The sequence below is a fragment of the Mus pahari genome, chromosome 21, assembly GCF_900095145.1.
Source record: "Mus pahari chromosome 21, PAHARI_EIJ_v1.1, whole genome shotgun sequence".
Taxonomy (NCBI): domain Eukaryota; kingdom Metazoa; phylum Chordata; class Mammalia; order Rodentia; family Muridae; genus Mus; species Mus pahari.
Window position 1 is genome coordinate 20,134,528 of NC_034610.1, and position 19,418 is coordinate 20,153,945.

Consider the following 19,418-nt stretch of genomic DNA (forward strand, 5'->3'; position numbering starts at 1 on the left):
GGCCGTCCTGGAATTCTGGCTGTACCCCTGGCCGTCCTGGAATTCTGGCTGTATCCCTGGCCGCCCTGGAATTCTGGCGGTATCCCTGGCCGTCCTGGAATTCTGGCTGTACCCCTGGCCGTCCTGGAATTCTGGCTGTACCCCTGGCCGTCCTGGAATTCTGGCTGTACCCCAGGCTGGCCTCGAACTCAGAGACAGAAGCTGCATCTGCCTCCCGAGTGGCGGGATCAAGGGCATGCACCTCCAGATCCGAGCTTGACATCTGCCATTTTATTTTACAGAGTGATAGGAGAATAGGTTGTTAGCTGAAGGCTTACTTAAATGTTTAATTTTTTTTTTTTTTTTGTGCCATGCTTGTCCTATTTCCCAAATGTAGCTTGTGTTTTTCCTATTGTTTTCAGCCTGGTGAATTCTCTGGGTGAGTGCCCAGCAAATATCAGGTAGGGAGAGGGCCTATAACTATTAGCCAGCTGCATGTACAAGACGGTAGATAAACTGTTGGGCAGAAAGAAATGATTAAATAAAACATGTTTTTTTGAGGGAGGAGGAGTTAACATAACTGACACAAAATTAGATTTATTTTATGTGTATGTATGTGCGTCACATTCATGTCTGTTGCCTTTACAGGTAAGAAGAGGATGTCAGATTCCCTGGAACTGGAGATACAAATGGCTATGAGCAACCATGTAGGGTCTGGGAACTGAACTTGGGTCCTCTGGTAGAGGAGCCATTACTTTTAACCATTGTGAGCAATTTCTCCAGCCCCAACAGCCACTTTCTGTAAGTTCTTAAAAATGGAAAGGCTCAGTAGTGTTGAAAGTGAGCTGTTACACAGACAAAAACCTGTCAGTTTTGTTTTGAGCCCTAGCCCTTGAGTACCAGCTTCAATAAAAGGATACATCTGGCCCTTATGTGGGTGTCGCAGGTGATGTCTGCAGAGGAATAAACACATTTTTTTTTTTTTTAAGATTTATTTATTTATTATATGTAAGTACACTGTAGCTGTCTTCAGACACTCCAGAAGAGGGCATGTGGTTGCTGGGATTTGAACTCTGGACCTTCGGAAGAGCAGTCGGGTGCTCTTACCCACTGAGCCATCTCACCAGCCCTAAACACATCTTTTGATGAGAGACCTTTGCCCATGTCCACAGAAAAGGTTGTTGAGTTCCACCATCACTGCCATCTGCTCTCTGTCACACCTTACGGAGCCAGCTCCGCGGTCTCTCAGGTTCCTTAGGTTGTCTTCCGTGTTTCTCCGGGCTGGAGTTGGGGGTTGACCTAGTTTTTTCATTCCTAGTTCCTCAGCAGTCTGAGTTTATTCCTCTGTAGGTTCCCCTGTCTGCCCTTCTCTGCTTGCTCATTCTTCCATTTGATCTTTGAAAAAACGATGTTTCTGTTTGCTGGGACTGCCTACAACTCACTGTCCATCCACATGCTTGTGTAACCATTAAAATAAGTCCTTTAAACTAAGTTACCTTCAGGGTCTGTGGGCTAGGGGAAATGCTCAGTGTAAGTGCTTGGCTGGCATGCACATGGCTCTGGGCTCTACCTCTAGTGCCCAAACCAAACCAAAACAAACTCCCCGAAGTTGTCAACAACTCAAAGAATTTGTCTACAAAAATGTCATATGAAGAAGTCAGTAATCCTACCAGCAAATGGTAATCCCTTTTTACCTTACTAGTACTTTAAAATATAGCTTACATACGTGGACCATGCTCTGTTCATATTTTAGATCGCGTTTCTGGAAATGGAATAGGTTTTCTGTAATCCGCCCATCTGAAAACATCCCTTTCCTTTCTGCCCATTCCTTTCAGAACACTTGTGGCTGTGCTACTCAGAGATTATCCCTCAGGGCACACCCGCGGTTAGCGGAGGAGCTGTGGTCACTTTTCTTTCCATTTAAAATGTCTCATGCCAAACAGTTACACACTAGTGAATGCCAGCCCTGGGTTCTCCCGAATTCATCCTGCCCACCACGTGCAGTTAGCATTCAGCGGATCCCAGATCACTCTGATTACTGACCACCCTGTACATCCTTTACCCGATAGGCTCATCTGGCTGGCAGCCTCTTACTCTGTGTTTTTTTAAAAAGTGGCTCAACAGAATTCACGCTCGGATTATCCTTAAATTCACAAATTTAATAAAGGGGCGACCATCGCCACTGCCTAATTATAGACCTTTTCCAGTTCAAAGAAACCTGTGCCCAACAGCAGCCCTGAACGCAGAGGCCCTCATGGGGACTCTACAACGGGCGTGTCCCGCTTTCCGCTAGTAACTGCGGCCGTGGTGGGCCGGCAGAGCCTGTATGTCACCCGCGCCGAACGGCGCGCGTGGGCGAGGGGTCGGCGGGGGCGTGGCCGGCGTGGCGTGCCCGGGGGTGTGGCCGGCGCGGCGGGGGGCGCAGGGGGCTCTGTGCGGGGGGGAGATCCGGGGGCGCCGGCGCGGCGCATGCGCGCTGCATTGTTTTGACTGAAAATGCCGTCGGTTTCGAAAGCGGCGGCGGCGGCGCTGAGCGGGTCCCCCCCGCAGACCGAGAAACCAACCCACTACAGGTCAGTGCCTGGGCTGCCGTCCGTGGCCTCCTGGGCGCTGCGGCGCAGAGCAGAGGCCCGCGTGCGCCAAGGGCCCGGGTGTCGCCTCTGTGTGTGCGTCCCGCCCGCACCCGCGCCCCCGCCGCCAGCCCTTGCGGGTCACGCCGTCCAGGCGCGGGCCGCCGCCTAAGGTGGAGTGGCGGCGCCCAGGGTTTTCGGTGACCCCTGGCTTGGGGCTGGACTTGCTCCTGGTCTGCGGCGACCCCGCGCGCCAGACTGGAGTCTGGGGAACAGCGCCTGCGTTCGTAGCTCAGGGCCGCGCCTGGGCTGGAGGTGGGCGCACGGCCATCCGGACTCGGGCAATCGCTGCCTGAGGTTGAGAGGCGGTGCCGGGGTCTGGGGTGACCTCTAGGTTGGGGGCGGAGCCGCACCTAGAGTCCGGTGGCCGCTTGGTTGTGAGCCCGGGGGTCGTTTCTGCGGCGCAGAAGAGGGGTTGCGCCTGGTGTGGGCGGGTGGCGCTTGCAGTCCATCTGGAACCTGTGATGGTAGTCCAGCGGGAGTCGGGAGACCTGGACTGAAGATTGAGAGGTGGCCCCTGGGGTCAAGGACTAGAAGGGGTCAGAGAATGGAGTGTAGTTCTGAAGAGTTACCTGGGATCAGAGTTGGTAATGGCCTGCTAAGAGCAGGTCTATGCCTCCTGTCCGGGAATCTTCCTTATCTGGGGACTGGGAAGTGGTATCTGGAGGTCAGGGAACGGAGTGTCTGCCTGACTGTCTGGAGTTACCTGGTCTCCGAGTTGGGAAGTGACACCCGGGGTGCTTTGAAAAAAGGAGGGTACCGGGCCATGGCAGTCAGGGTGGACTCAATGTGTGTGTGTGTATGTGTGTGTTGGGGGGGGGGGTGCTTCGTGTCTGGGACCCTGCCCCGCCGCATCCCAGGGGCCTCCAGCCAGCGGTGGCTGCGGCCCGCAACGCTGTTTGTCTTTTTAGGTATCTAAAGGAGTTTAGGACAGAGCAGTGCTCCCTGTTTTTGCAGCATAAGTGCAGCCAGCACAGGCCGTTCACCTGTTTCCATTGGCATTTCCTAAATCAGCGTCGGCGCAGACCGCTCCGACGACGCGATGGCACCTTCAACTACAGCCCGGACGTATACTGCTCCAAGTACGATGAGGCCACCGGCCTGTGTCCCGATGGTGATGAGTAAGTGGGGTTCCGGTGGGTGGCTCCTGGTCTTTCCTCAGGGCTGGTGTTGACTCTCTGATCAACAGGTTTTTGAGGTTTCTGGTTTTTGTTTTGAGACAGGGTGTCTTTATGTAGTCCTGGCTGTCCTGAAACACTGTATGTAGACCAGATTGGCCTCGAACTCATAGTGATACCTGTCTTGGCCCCTTAAAGTGCTGGCATTAAAGATGTATGCCACTACACTGGTCTCCTTGGTTCTTTTTAACACCCACTACCTGTAGAGGGAACCTCATTTTTATTCAAGGCTTCCAGGGGTCAGTAGAGTATTGTGCTTGAGTTTGTAGGCTAGTTTCCTAAAAGATTGTGTGTGTATGTTATAGGGGGAAATCTTTGGTAATTCAAACTGATTTTGATTCACTTACCACCCCATCCCATCCAATGCTCTACTTTAAAACTGGCCCATGTTTTGCAGCTATCTGATTTTTTTTTTTTTAAGATTTATTTATTTATTATATGTAAATACACTGTAGCTGACTTCAGACACTCCAGAAGAGGGACTCAGATCTTGTTACGGATGGTTATGAGCCACCATGTGGTTGCTGGGATTTGAACTCTGGACCTTTGGAAGAGCAGTCGGGTGCTCTTACCCACTGAGCCATCTCACCAGCCCGCAGCTATCTGATTTTAAAACAGTTTTGTGTGGTCAATTTTAAGTGTGTCATGTGTAACATGTAAGTGTGGTGGAATGTTTTCTTGCTTATGTATGTATTTTAAAGAAGAATAGCAAAACTGTTATTCTGATAAGGATTTGAGAATTGATTTGTGAACAGGAGCTCGTGATCTCACTAATGCAGGCAAGGACTCATAACACTGAGATTCAGTCAGTTCATTTGTTGTGGGTTTTTTGTTTTGTTTTTGTTTTGTTTTTTATGGTAGGAAAGTTGTTTAATTTGCACATTGTCATTTATGTAACACTTTCGGATTTTAAGAAGTCAAGGTTTTGTTTGGGTTGGTTTATATTTTACAAGTTTCCTAATGGTGTTATGAACAGATGTCTTTATTTGTGTGCATGTGTGTGCTTGTGTGTGCAGGAGCAGAGCGTGATTGCTCATGGGCCAGTGTGTACACATACGATTAGAGTTCACAGGTCAACCTTACATGTTGGTTGTTCCTCGCCTTGTTTTAAAACAGGGTCTCTCACTGCTCTGGAGCTGGTTACATAGGCCAGGCTGGTTGGCCTGCCTGCGGGTGCTAGGGGCCACCTGTCTGCCGCCCTAGCACTAGGATTACAAGAGCGTGCCACTGTCATCAGTGGTGTTGTTGTTTTGTTTTGCTTTGTTTTTGTTTTAGAAAATTTTTTAAAAATTTATTTATTTTATGTAAGTACACTGTAGCTGTCTTCAGACACTCGAGAAGAGGGCATCAGATCCCATTACGGATGGTTGTGAGCCACCATGTGGTTGCTTGGATTTGAACTCAGGACCTCTGGAAGAGCAGTCGGTGCTCTTAACCACTGAGCCATCATCTCTCCAACCCCCTTGTTTTGTTTTTGATCAGAGTTCTGGGGATCAAACTCAGGTCTTTATGCTTTCAAGGCAAGTATTTTACTGACAGCTCTTTCTCCAGCTCCAGACATCTTGGTTTTGAAATAATGAATACAGAGACAGTCCAAGTGAGACTTTGTGTTCAAAGGGAGGTGGAATATAATATCAGGAGGTGTTCAGTTCTTCCTTTGGACAGTTTGGGGATGTGGGGGTTAGCTTCCTGTTCTGAGGCGAAGTATTGGTCTGTCTTTTTTGTTTGTTTGTTTGTTTGTTTGTTTTTTGTTTTTTGCCCCCACCCCCACCCCCAGACATGGTTTCTCTGTGTAGCCTTGGCTGGTTTGGAACTCTGTAGACCAGGCTGGCCTCAAACTCAGATCCACTTGCTTCTGCCTCCCAAGTGCTGGAACTAAAGATGTCACCACCACTGCCTGTCAACAGTCTCTGTCTTAAAGGCTTGTTTCTCTTGACATTTTAGAGGGATCTAGTGCCTGTGAAATAAATATGTTGATAGGGAGAGAACCCAAGCGCCAACCCTCCTCCACTGATGTATACGTCCCTCAGTGTCTGTGTAGCTCTGAGTAGCCTGACCGTGTAGACCAGGCTAGTCTCCAGCTCCCGGAGATTACTTGCCCAAATGTGTTTACAACCATACTGGACTTGGATTGGTTTGGTTTGGTTTGGTTTGGTTTGAGATAGGGTTTCTCTGTGTAGCCCTGGCTGTCCTGGAACTCAGGTTGTTGGCAAGGCAGGCCTCAAACTCATAGAGATCCTCCTGCCTCTATCTCCCGAGTGCTGGGATTAAAGGTAAGCACCATCACTGCCAGGCTCACTGATTTTTTTTCAAGATTGTGTTTTTAATTTTGTGTGTGTTTCTGTACACATGAGGGTTCAGGAGCCCACAGAGACTGGAGGATCTGCCGGCCCTCAGGTTATAGGTAGCTGTTAGTTACCTAGTGTGAGTTCTGAAAGCTCGGCTTGGGTCCTCGGCAAGAGCATGGTCCTGGCTGCTGAGCCATCTCTCCAGCCCCTCACAGAAAGGTTTTTTTGTTTGTTTGTTTTGGTTTTGGTTTTTTGGTTTTTTGAGACGGGGTTTCTCTGTATAGCCCTGGCTGTCCTGGAACTCACTCTGTAGACCAGGCTGGCCTCGAACTCAGAAATCCGCCTGCCTCTGCCTCCCGAGTGCTGGGATTAAAGGCATGCACCACCACGCCTGGCACAGAAAGGTTTTAAATGTATATATATAGTTGCTCTTAATGTAGCTTGAGGGCCAAGCTAGATAAATAGTGTAGCCTGCTGAGCTTCAGTTACAATGTTGTAGAGCCAGCAGTATAGTTCACTGGGCAAAAACATTTGCTGCCAAGTGAAGATTGACTTAAACTTAATGACTTTAACATGACTCGCATGATGGAAGAAGAAAATTCATGCAAGTTATCCTCTGACTCCTGTACATATGCTATAGCACATATGCATGTTTGCACGTGCATGCACACACATACTATCTAAATATATGCAATGTATTTATTTTTAGATGTAGTCTTTAGTCCTGACTGTTCTGGAACTCACTATGTAGACCAGGCTGACTTTGAATACACAGAGATCCACCTGCCTCTGCCTCCTAAGTGCTAGATTGAAGGTGGGCGATCACCTATGGTATTTAATCTACCAAAGCTGTGCTGCTGACATCCTCTTGAACTAGTGGTTCCTTTGAACATGTTGCTAGAAGACAGGTGACTGTCTGGTTGAGACCCAGGCTCAGTTCCTAATTTTCCATATTCTTTTGGTCACCTTGGGATTGCGGCTACCTGAGCCTGGAGCTAGAAGACAGGAGGTGAATGGAATGGTGCCAGCCTTGCCTGACCTTGTCCTAGAGTATGGCCTGCAGATAGCTCCCCAATGATAATCTTAATTTGTTAAAAGAAAGCATGTCTTGGGATAAAGGGTTGGCTCAGTGGTTAAGAGCACTTCCAGACGACCTGGGATCAGTTTCCAGCACCCTCATGGTAGCTCACAACCCACTTAGGACTCCAGGTCCAGGGAATCGTGACACACTACTGAAGTCTGTAGGTGCCAGGCACACACACATTAGACAGAGAAACATGCAGATATGACACTCAAACACATACAATAAAATGAATCTAAAATCAGTCATGTCTCAGACAGTTTGTGGTTCTGAAACTGGCTGGCCTGGTATTGGAGCATGTCACACTGGGCACCCAGTGTGTCCTTTCTCCCTAGAAGGAAGTGCGCCACACTAAGCAGCACCCCCTTAGCTGTGGTAATTAACCACGTACGTTAGACGTGCTAACTGTCTTCTGTGTGTCTGACACTTCAGCGGCAGGGATGTCTCAGGGAGGATTTTTGTTTGGGGCTTATCTAGAGCACATGGAATGATTTGCCCCTGAGGAAGCATTCGACAGGCTGCCTCCACTGGGAATCTCTGCTTAGTAATTACTGAGGACTTCCCCATTGCTGCACATGTGGAATGGGTGGGATTTTTCTTACTGAATTGCACTTCTGGCTCATGCAGAGTTGCCATAGAGATGATAAATTAGATAGTACCCTCCAGAGCAATGATGGTGGGGCTTCCCCTTTATATCAGGGTCATGAATTTATTTTATTTTACTTTTTGCATAGTACTACCAAGCAATTAATAAACACTTATTGTATTACTGAAGTAAAACCCAGGTCCTCAAGAAAGCTAGGGTTAACCTCTGAGCCACATGCCTAGCCCCACAAATCCATTATTTTCAAATATCGCCATTTCTCAGAGTAAAGGCCCTTTAGCCAGTGAGTGGTAATTCTTGATGTGGGCTCACCCTGGGGCTCAGGACCTGTGCCAGGAGGGCAGCACTGGAGTGTGTCTCTGTGGGCCTCTTCTTCCTGTCCTCGCCCTTTCCTTCTGGCTTTCCTACCCTCCCTGACCTCAGTGACCTCCTCCTCCCTCTTTCATCTCTCTCTGTAAAGTCCTCCTACTTCTCCCTTGTGGGCACGCCCTCTTGGGGAAAGCTTGCTGTTTAACAGTCTCATGGTTAAGATCCCCATACCCTGTTTCCCGGTCGGTAGCTGTCTGAGGGTTTCATTGCTGTGAAGACACCCTGATGAGGACACCATGATCAGGTAGACATGTAATTGGGGCTGGCTTACAGTTTCAGAGGGTTAGTTCATTGTTGATGTGGCAAGAAGCATGGTAGTGTACAGGCAGACATTGTGCTGGGAGAAGGAGCTGAGAGTTCTACATCTTGATCTGTAGGCTGCAGAAGGAGTCTGTATTTGTAGCTTGAGTATAGGAAACCTCAGAGCCCACCCCCACAGTGACACACTTCCTCCAGCAAAGTCATAGCCCCTAATAGTACCACTCCCTGCTGGCCTCTAGGGGCCAGTTACATTCAGACTACCACAGTGGTCAGCCCTTGCTGCCTCCCATGATTCCCTTTCAGCCTGTCCTTTGGTAACTCCTGGAGCCCTACAAACTACTTCACTGCAAGGTTTGGCTCCAAAGGGTACTTCCTGCTTCATCCCATCCTGGCTGACAACTTGCCCTTTGTTCTGGTGGGCATAAGAAGTCTCCAAAGACCTTTTCCCAGGATGGGCCTTGAATGATAGCTCTGGGTCGTGTGTAGTGGGCCTTGCCCCCATGGGAATGGCCTGCTTAGTTAAGTTAGCTGGCTACCTCAGGGTGGATCTGTCTCCCAAGCCCATTAGGCAGCAGCTGGGGCAGTTGATGGAGTTACTTTTATCTCCGTGCATGTCCAGCACAGGTGCTCTTAGGGCTGCAAGCAGATTCACTGTGTGTGTCTCTTGTCTGTCTTTCTGTCTCTTTTCCTGTTTTCTTGAGACAAGGTCTTACTATGTGACTTTGGCTGACTTCAGACTCACAGAGGTCTGCCTGTCCCCTGTTTCTGCCTTCCACATGCTTAGTCATGTGCCATGACAACCAGCACCTCTCTCTAGAGGTAGTTTCTGGGGAGGAAAATGGGACTGGTACACAGGCAGAAGCTCTCCATTCTTATGGGAGGCCACGTGTGGCGCCTCCATACGATCAGGTGCACAATACTTGGTAAGGTAAGGTGTTTTGGGTATGTCTTCCTCAACTATAGCAGGCAGAGTCTTCTAGGGGGCTAGGAGTGTGTCTTCATGGTTGTTTGGATGAGTAAGATTTAAGTGGCCCCCACTGTATGCCTGCTATTGTCTGACTTAGGCACTGTCCCTGGCCTTGTAGCCGGCTAAAAGCTTCCATCTGTCTTGTTTACACAAAAAAAATTGGACTCAGAAATTTGATGGAACTTTGCTGAGAGTTCGGTTTAGTTTGGTTTGAGTTTGCTGTTGTTCTGACAGGTTTTCACCGCCACACAAAGTGGGCTTGACCTTTTGGCGGTCCTCCTGCCTCAGCAACTGTGCTGCTAGAATCATAAATGAGCTCTCACCCGGCTTGCTTTGCCTTTTCTGAGCAGCAGGCCTCATTTCCCTACTTGGTTCATAGGGCATCCCCCCCCCCCATCTCCTAAGGACACGTGAGGCATCTGGGAGCAGAGATGTTGTCTAGACGGGCTTCTGGAGCGGAGGGGGTGCGTTTTTATTGTGGCTCCTGATGAGACTGTTTGTATTGGTCAGTGCTCTGTTGCTGTGATGAGATACAATGACCACAGCCACTCTTACAAAAGAAAGCATTTAATTGGGACTGAGATTTAGTCCGTTATCATAGCAGGAAGCATGGTGGCACACAGGCAGGCATGGAGCCGGGAAGGAGCTGCTGAGTGTTATACATCCAGATCTAAAGGCAACAGGAAGAGAAATCCTAGCCTTGGCTTAGACTTGAAACCTCAAAGCTCACCCCCAGTTACACACTTCCCCAGTTACACACTTCCCCAGTTACACACTTCCTGCAATAAGGCCACACCTCCTGATCCCTTTTAAGCAGTGTCACCCCCTGATGACCAAGCATTCAGATATATGAGTCTATGGAGACTTTATTCTAACTTCAACCTGTTGGCAACTTTTTGGGTTCTATTTCTCCTCATCATAATCCTCCTCCTCCTCCTCCTCTCCTTCTTCCTCCTCTCTTCTTCCTCCTCTTCTTCCCCTTCTTCTCTTCCTCCTCTTCCTCCTCCTCCTTCCTCCTCCTCCTCCCTCCTTCTAAGATTTATTATATATTTTTTAAAATTTCTAATAATTTATTTGTTTTTATTTCATGTGAATTGGTGTTTTGCTTATGTGTATATCAGTATAAGGGTATTGGATACTTTGTAGTTAAAAACACTTGTGAGCTGCCATGTAGGTACTGAGGATTGAATTCAGGTCCTTGGGAAGAGCAGCCAGTGCTCTTAACCACTGAGCCATCTTTATAGCCTCTTGATTTTCTTTCTTTCTTTCTTTCTTTCTTTCTTTCTTTCTTTCTTTCTTTCTTTCTTTCTTGCTTGCTTGCTTGCTTGCTTGCTTGCTTTCTTGCTTTCTTTCTTTTTTGTTGTTGTTCTTATTTTGTTTTGTTTTTCAAACAAAGGGTTTCTCTTTGTAGCCCTGCCTGTCCTGGAATTCAAGTTGTAGACCAGGCTGGCTTCAAATTCAGAGATCTGCCTGCCTCTGCCTCCCGAGTGCTGGGATTAAAGGAGTGGTCCACCACCACAAAACTTGGCTTTCCATTCTAATACTTACAGCAGCGAGTCTTGTCTTGATGGCTGTGGCATGCGGTTCTCACATATGATGCCTGCGTGGAAGGACCCTTATGCAGTGTTTTCATATACAAACCTGTGGGAGACCAGTTGTGGTGGTGCATATTTGTAATCCCAGCACCCAGGAGCCAGAGGAAGGCAAATCTCTGTGAGTTCAAGGCCAGCCTGATTTACAAAGCAAAATCCAGGGCAGCCAGGCCTACATAGTGAGACCCTATAAATAAATAAAGCCAGGCCTACATAGTGAGATCCTATAAATAAATAAATAAATAAATAAATAAATAAATAAATAAATGAGTGAATGAATGAAAGGAAAATTTGTGAGGCCTGAGGCTTGTGTGAAAGCTAGCCTCCTTGTAAGTTGAGTGTGTCCTGCAAACTTGTGCATGAGTGGAAGCATGAGCTGGAGAATTGCATGTAGGAGCCATGTTGCTGGCTTTGGAGGGAGCATATGCTCTTAGTGGCTCCAGGATGCTCAGGGTAATGGAATTATAATCCAAGAACAAGCTGGGATCTGCAAGGGACTCGTGTAAAACGTGCTTCCAAGGCTGCAGGTTCTAGGCACTGAGCTCAGCCAGAGCTCACTTGCCTTAGAGAAGCGCAGGGGCAGAGGATTTGACAGGAGGAAACTCCTGAAAGATGTCAGCTTAGAGGACAAAGACATCAGCTTACAATATGGTTAGTTGTTAGTAAATTGCATCTTTCAGGATGAAGTCTCTTGGAGGATGTCCCTGGAAGGACCATTTAGCTTGTTGAATGTCCCTGTGGTTTTTATGTGCAGTAATCCCTGAGGATCTCTTTTGGGAGATGTCCTCTGCATGCCACAGCCAGCCACAGTGAGCTTTTGAATTAAATTAATTGCATTGAATTAACTATGTAAATCAGGTTGGCCTTGAACTTGCAATGTCTATCTCCCAAGTGCTGAGACTAAGACATGCCCATCATCTAGGCCGTTCTTTTACATTTGGTCCAAGCCCAACTTTGAGGTCGTGGAGTAGTGGGCAGTGGCTGCCTGGCCGAGCAGAAAAGAGTGCCAGGTAGTGGGAGTGGGACTGTCCTAGGGAGAAATCTCAGCCGGTGCTCTGGTTGCCATGGCAATGGTCCTGGAACATCAAGGTGCCCTCAGAACAAGTCAGAGAAACCTTATGGGCATGTACACAAATTTCAGTGTAAAACTGGGAGGATGGATAAGGGTGGTTAAGTTGTCTCCACAGTGTGCGGACCTCTCTAGAGCCCTGTCCTTTGAAGTGATGTTTTTCTGTCACCTGTCTTCTCTGACAGGATGGCAGTTGCAATGAAAGACTGCTGGAGTGGAGGCATCCCTGGGTACTGCACAGGTAGATGCAGACTGCAGTGGAGGCATGCCTGGGTACTGCGCAGATAGATGCGGGCTGCAATGGAGGCATGCCTGGGTACTGCACAGATAGATGTGGGCTGCAGTGGAGGCATGCCTGGGTACTGCGCAGGTAGACACGGGCTGCAGTGGAGAATCCCTGGGTACTGCGCAGATAGACACGGGCTGCAATGGAGGCATGCCTTGGTACTGCGCAGGTAGACGCGGGCTACAGTGGAGGCATGCCTGGGTACTGCGCAGGTAGATGCGGGCTGCAGTGGAGGCATGCCTGGGTACTGCGCAGATAGACGTGGACTGCAGTGGAGGCATGCCAGGGTACTGCACAGGTAGATGCAGGCTGCAGTGGAGGCGAGGTCATTCATTCTGTTTGAGAGCTTGTTTGTAGTATTGTCTCCATCTGTCTCATACACATGCGCATGCACACACACAGGAGCGCGCACATTCAGTATGAAGCCTCTTTGTTCCATTCTTCTGTTTCTCTAGGTTAGAGAGTCTAGCTTATGACTCTTCTGGGAGTATATGGTCTTGGGCCTATTGTGTGGTTGTGACATGACATTGCCCCATCTCTTCATGTTTGCCCCAGGCTCAGCCTTGGCTGTTCCTGACCAGGTCTGTGGCCCTGTTAATCCCCTAAGACTCCTTTCCCTCATTCCTGGAAAGCATCATGAGGTGAACCCAGGGGCCCCTACCTTCTCTGATAATAACATGTCAGAAAGAGGGCAAGCCTGTTTGCATGGCAGGAATCCACATTTGAGAATTTTATTCAGGGCTAAGAGTGGTGGTCCACACCTTTAATCCCAGTGCTCAGGAGACAGAGGCAAGAGATCTGTGAGTTTGAGGACAGCCTCATCTACATAGTGGCTCTAAGCCCCACAGATCTATGTAGTAAAATCCTGTCTGAAAAAATTTTTTTTAAATTTAGAACAGATGAAGTGGCTTAGATAAAGGTCCTTGACACCAAAGAACATTGTGAATTAAGTCCTGGAAATAACAGACTCCTGGGGTTGTTGGACACATACAGAAAATAAACAATGTAATAAAATATTTTTTAGAAATATTTTATTACATTGTTTTAAAATATTTTATTAATTAATATTAATAAATATTTAGAAATTATAATTTTAATTGAAAAATAAGTAAAAGTCAGGCCTAGTGGCACATAGTGGAGTTATATCTGTAATTCTGGCAATTGAGGGGTAGAGATAGAATTAGGAGTTCGAAGCCAGCTTGGGATACATACAGCCTGTCTCAAAATACAGAGGAGGCGGGAAACTTTACCTTCCTGTGTGAGAGAAGAGACGGGCACAGCTTTGACAGTAGCTCGCTTCTTCTGTAGTGTAGCTCCTAGAGACAGTGAGATCTCCCTCCGTCATTCCTGACTCTGTGTGCTGGCCCTTTAGTGCTTATTTATAATGAGATTAAAGTTTCTTGGAGATACTTTTATTTTAAAGTCAGCAAAGGAGGGCAGGAGCTTTGGTTCAGTGCTAAGAGTGCTTGTCTAGTATGACTGCAGTCCTGGGTTCAGTTCCCAGTACTTCCAGGAAAAAACAAAAAACATTGACTTAAAGTTACCTCAACAACGGTAAGATTAAAGAAAATAAAAAATCAGTAAAGAAGTCAGACGGTGGTGGCACACGCCTCTAATCCCAGCACTTGGGAGGCAGAGGCAGGTGGATATGAAGTTGGAGGCCAGCCTGGTCTGTAGCGAGAGCCTGTAAATTTCTCAAGAGTCAAGTCTCTGTCTTTATCTGATGTCGTGGATTTTGGCACAGCAATGAACAATAATAAGGATAATGTCTTAGTTTGCTTTCTCTTTCTGTGATAAAACATTTTGACCCAAAGCAATTTCAGGGAGGAAAGGGTTTATCTGGCTCGCTTACCTCACACCCATCACTGAGGGAACGAGCAGATGCCCCCCGAAGAAAACCCCCAGAAAGCCATCCCAGAAGAGCTCTACTCACAGCCTTGCTGTCTGTGGCTTGCTCGGTTTGCTTTGTTTTTCTGTTTGTTTGTTTGTTTGTTTGATGCAGGGTTTCACTGTTCAGATCTGGCTGTCCTGGACCAGACTGGCCTCTAACTCAGAGATCTGCCTGCCTCAGCTTCCAGAGTGCTAGTGTTAAAAACATACACCACCAAAAAAAAACAAACAAACAAACAAAAAAAACAAAAAACATACACCACCACCATCTGGCTTAGTTTGTTTTCTTATATAATCCAGTCATGCTCAGGGTCAGTGCCTCCCACAGTGGACTGGATCCTCCCATATCAATCGTCAGTCCAAAATAACCAAAAAACCCTCACAGGTTTGTCTACAGGGCAGTCTGATCGGGGCCTTTTCTTCTCTTTCCTTTTCCTTAAGATTTATTTATTATTACAAATAAGTAATTTGTAATTTAATTATTATTTATTATTTTATTATTATTATTATTATTATTATTATTATTATTACTACAAATAAGTACACTGTAGCTGTCTTCAGACACACCAGAAGAGGGCGTCAGATCTCATTATGGGTGGTTGTGAGCCACCATATGGTTGCTGGGATTTGAGCTCAGGACCTTCGGAAGAGCAGTCAGTGCTCTTACCAGCCCTGGAGGCATTTTCTTACTTAAGGTTCCCTGGCACCTAAGGTTCCCTGGCACCTGATTGCCCTGGCTTGTGTCAGATTGACAAAGAACCGACCAGCGCCAGTAGCAGTGCCTGGTGAGTACGGAAAGGCAGCATGCCTCAGAGTGTGCCATTTTGGCAAGCAGATTATTGTGAGGTGAAGGCAAATAGTTGCTTTGATGGAAATCGGTGGTTTTCGATGTGTCTATCAGATTAGGTCTGAGCACCTTGGGAGGGTTGTGGAGGCGGGGACAGGTCCTTGTTGAGTAGAGTCATTTGTGGTCGGAGCAGACCTTGGTGTGCAGGAATGTAAAAGCAGCCCTCCACGGTTGTCAGTGTTTTCATCCCTCTGCTTCCCAGATGCCCTTACCTGCATCGAACAACTGGGGACACGGAGCGTAAGTACCACCTGCGCTACTACAAGACAGGCACGTGTATTCATGAGACAGATGCACGGGGCCACTGTGTGAAGAACGGGCTGCACTGTGCCTTCGCGCACGGGCCCCTGGACCTGCGGCCACCTGTGTGTGACATCAGGTGAGTCGGTGCTTACCCACTGCTACTCCAGCATCATCCTTTCAAAGCGTCTCTTTCTGAGCCTGTTTTATTGACTTACTGTTTGGGGGACAAGATCTCCTGTGTATCTCACACTGGCCTCAAACTCTGTTTCCACTTGTCACTCCTAAAGTGCTAAGATCACAGTTTGCCACCACGCCCAGTTCATGTGGGCTAAGGAACAAACCCAGGGTTTTGTGCATGCTGCGAAAGCACACTGCCAACTGAGTTCCATCCTAGCCTCCCACATGTTCTCAGTGCGTCCTTGTGTATTGTGAGCCACAAATGGGTGCAAAGATCCTGACGCTGCCACTCTTTAATACAGTTCCTCATGTTGTGGTGACCCCAACCATCAAATTATTTTCATTGCTACTTCATAACTGTAAAGTTGCAACTGTTATGAGTTGTAGTGTAAATATTTTTTGAGACAGATTTGCCAAAGGGACCTGGACTGTGACAGGCTGAGAACTGCTGGTCTAGACAAAGGAGTACCAAGTGTGCCCGGCTGCTGTGGAAAGCTTCGTCCTGAGCTCACACCTATAATAGCCTAACATGTGGGAGGCTGAGTCAGGCTCAGTTGCCATGAGTTCAAGGCTGGTCTGTGATGTATGGTGACTTAGTAAACATTAGGACATTCTGAGCTACAGCTGAGAGAGCCCTCTTCTCCAAAGACAAACAGACAGACAGACAGACAGACAGACAGAAAGACAGAAATGTGGTTGTGTACACCTTTAGTCCCAGTACTTGGGAGGCAGAAGCAGGCAGGTCTCCTTTAAGTTTCAGCACAGCCCGATCTATATAGCAAGCTCTAGGACAGCTGGGAGGGCTGCATCGACTCTGTCTAAGGGGTGGAGAATCGGGGCAGATTTTTTTTTTTTTTTTTTTTTTTTTTTTTTTTTTTTATTATACATGATTTCTCTGTGTAGCCCTGGCTGGCCTCGAACTCAGAAATTCACCTGCCTCTGCCTCCCAAGTGCTGGGACTAAAGGCATGCGCCACCACACCCGGTGGGGCAGATCTTTTCTAAGTGAACCAGCTCTACTGTTGAAATTTGCGATAGAACTTCTGTCAGAAGACAAGGCTGCTGGGCCTGCTGCTGCTGCTGTGGTCTGGCTCTAAACCCTCAGGTAGTGTTAGTGAGGTGACCAAGTGGCTTTGGAGCCATGGATTCTGCTAGCTTGCCCCACCTCCGGGAACCCCCAGGCTGTAACTGCTGTACTGTGCTGTTGGTTGCAGGGAGCTTCAGGCTCAGGAAGCCCTGCAGAATGGCCAGCTCAGCGGAGGGGATGGTGTACCTGATCTGCAGCCTGGGGTCTTGGCCAGCCAGGCCATGATCGAGAAGATTCTCGGTGAGGATCCTCGGTGGCAAGGTGAGCCTGGAGTTGCTGCAGTCCTTGCAGGGGCAAGCCATGGCTTTGTCCAGGTACCTGCTGCATCTGTGAGTTCTTACGCTAGAGAAGAGGGCAAATGGTAAAGTCAGGGCTCCTCAGCCCACTACTAACCGTGAGCCACTTACGAAACAGGTGGCCAAACGGGATTGGAACCTAGCCGTCCATCTGGTCCCAGGCAGTGCTGACCCGTCACACCACCTTGGTGGGTGGTATTGGTTGGTTGTGGGACTGAGGGAAGTGTTCAGGGCCCACAACAACTTGGAGGCAGCCTGTGCCAGCGCATTGTATAGTACATGTAAAAAGATAAGGTAGGAATGTGGAAGGAAGACACTTAATGTCGACCTCTAGCTCACACACATGCACCCAAGGGTGTGTGCACACATATGCAAGTCACCATCTTAAAGGGAGCAGTTGTGTTACATTAGGTACATTCACAGTGTGAACCAACAGAGCTACCTAATTCTAGAACATTCTCTTCACCTTGAAAGGAAATTCCATATTCAAGGGTAGTCATGTGCACCCATCCCTTTTCCTCATGTACCACATGGCCTGTGAAAGTGTTTTGTTGTTATTGTTGTTTGGTTTTTCTGAGACAGGGTTTCTCTGTAGCCCTGACCATCCTGGAACTCACTCTGTAGACTAGTCTGGCCTTGAAACTCACAGAGATCTGCCTGCCTTTGCCTCCCAAGTGCTGCGATCATGGATGTCTGCCACTACCGCTCAACGTCAGGGTTTTCTAGTTTATAAACAGTGCTTCCAAATTGCAGATAGTCCGGCTGTGAGTTGTCTGCTTGCAGTCTTCCCCTCTCCTTGGATAAGATGAATCGAGCTGGGGCCAGAGGCCAGATCCATTAGCAACATGGCTGCGGAGCTGTTGTGACTCCATGTTTTACCGTGATCCCCCACTGTGCGGTGTGGCAGTCACACTGCACGCTTTTCATTGCCCCGCCTGGCTCGGTGCTGACAAGTTGTGGCTTATTGTAACACTGTAGGTTTGGGGAAAGGAGAGAGATGCCACTTTTCCAGTCCCTCTGTTCCACAGGAAACTTGCAGTAGCCTGTCCCAAAGTCAGGGACAGAGTGTGATAATCAACCAGAGGACAGAGTGGCTGCAGCCTCATGTCTGACTTTGTGTGTTTGTATCACCCTTCTGCTCTATTCATCAGCCTCCCCGTGGGCATCTGATCAGTGCCACAGGTGGGAGATCTCTGGAGGGTAGATTGGACTCATCAGGATTTAGCTGAATAGGACAAAAGAAAGGAAGTGATTTTTAGAGAGATCTTTACTCATGTTCTTGTTTATTTGGGGTTTTTCCTTTTTTGACAAAGGGTATCACTATGTAGCCCAGACTTACCTTGAACTCGGAGAGATAGGCCTGCTTCTCCAGTGCGGGAATTAAAGGCATGAACCAGCGCAGCCAGCCTCAGAGTTGGGGTGTCATTGATGTTATTTTGTTGTTGTTCTTTTGTTTTGAGGTAGGGTCTTATGATGTAGCTCTGGCTTTCCTGGAACTCACCATGTAGACCAGGCTGGCCTCAAACTCTAAAAGATCCATCTGCATCTGCTGCACATGTGCCACCATGCCTGGCAAAATTAACCATGTTTAAGCTGGATGTGATAAAGCACACTGTGAGTCTAGTACCCAGGAGGCTGATGCAGGATGACCATGAACTCAAGACCAGCCTAGGCTATATACTAAAACTGTTTTCATACAGCTAACATAGATACTGAACTGGATATGGTTAGTATATGCCTGTAATCTTATATCTTAGGAGGCTGGGTTTCAGCAGAACTGCAAAATCTAGGCCACCTTGAACTACAGAGCAAGTTTAAGGTCAGTCTGGGCAATGAATGGGACCTTCTCTCACAATAGAGAGAAAAAGAGCTGCGTGTATGTGATTCGGTGCTAGACCGCTTGTCTGGGCGTTAGGTCCCTGGCTCATCTTCAGCAGAGCCTGAGTGGGTTCTTGGTGGCTCACACCTGCAACCATAGCACTGGGGAGGCAGCCACAAGGCATTAAGTTTGAAGCTCATCTAGGTTATGTGTAACCTGTTCTTTAAAAACATTAAGATGTTTCCCCCCGGGGGCTGGAGAGACGATAGCTCAGAGGTTAAGAGTATTGACTGCTCTTCTGAAGGTCCTGAGTTCAAATCACAGCACCACATGATGGCTCCCAACCATCCGTAATGAGAACAGACACCCTTTTCTGGTGTGTCTGAAAACAGCTATAATAAATAAATGGCAGTGCCGGAGTGAGCATTGTTGACCAGAGCTAGCAGGGCTGACCAGAGGGAGCAGAGGTCCAGAAATCAATTCCCAGCAACCACATGATGGCTCGCAACCATCAGTATAGCTACAGTGTACTCATATACAATAGATAGATAGATAGATAGATAGATAAATCTTTTTTTAAAAATTATCCCCCCCCCCCAGACTAGGTTTTTCTGTGTAGCTCTGGCTGTCCAGGAACTCACTCTGTAAACCAGCCTGGCTTTGAACTTACAGATCTACTTGCCTCTGCTTCTTGAGTACTGGGATTAAAAGGCATGTGCCACTACCACTTGGCTAATGTTAAGTATTTTTAAAAGT

At 47.9% G+C, this 19,418-nt stretch overlaps 1 protein-coding gene across 4 annotated transcripts in view; it reads left to right on the plus strand.

Annotated features, from left to right (window-relative positions):
• Positions 1-2,456: 2,456 nt before the first annotated feature.
• Positions 2,457-19,418, plus strand: part of Unkl (unk like zinc finger) — a 45,813-nt gene continuing 28,851 nt past the window's right edge. Inside the window, exons 1-4 of one of the 4 annotated variants that reach the window (XM_029532917.1) lie at positions 2,457-2,552; positions 3,521-3,730; positions 15,244-15,420; positions 16,675-16,808. In XM_029532917.1, coding sequence (XP_029388777.1) covers positions 2,476-2,552; positions 3,521-3,730; positions 15,244-15,420; positions 16,675-16,808 — 598 coding nt within the window. In that variant the 5' untranslated portion in view covers positions 2,457-2,475. Of the gene's footprint in view, positions 2,553-2,849; positions 2,865-3,520; positions 3,731-15,243; positions 15,421-16,674; positions 16,809-19,418 lie in introns of those variants that run through there. The other 3 variants (XM_021221280.1, XM_029532918.1, XM_029532919.1) reach the window with 3 other exon arrangements.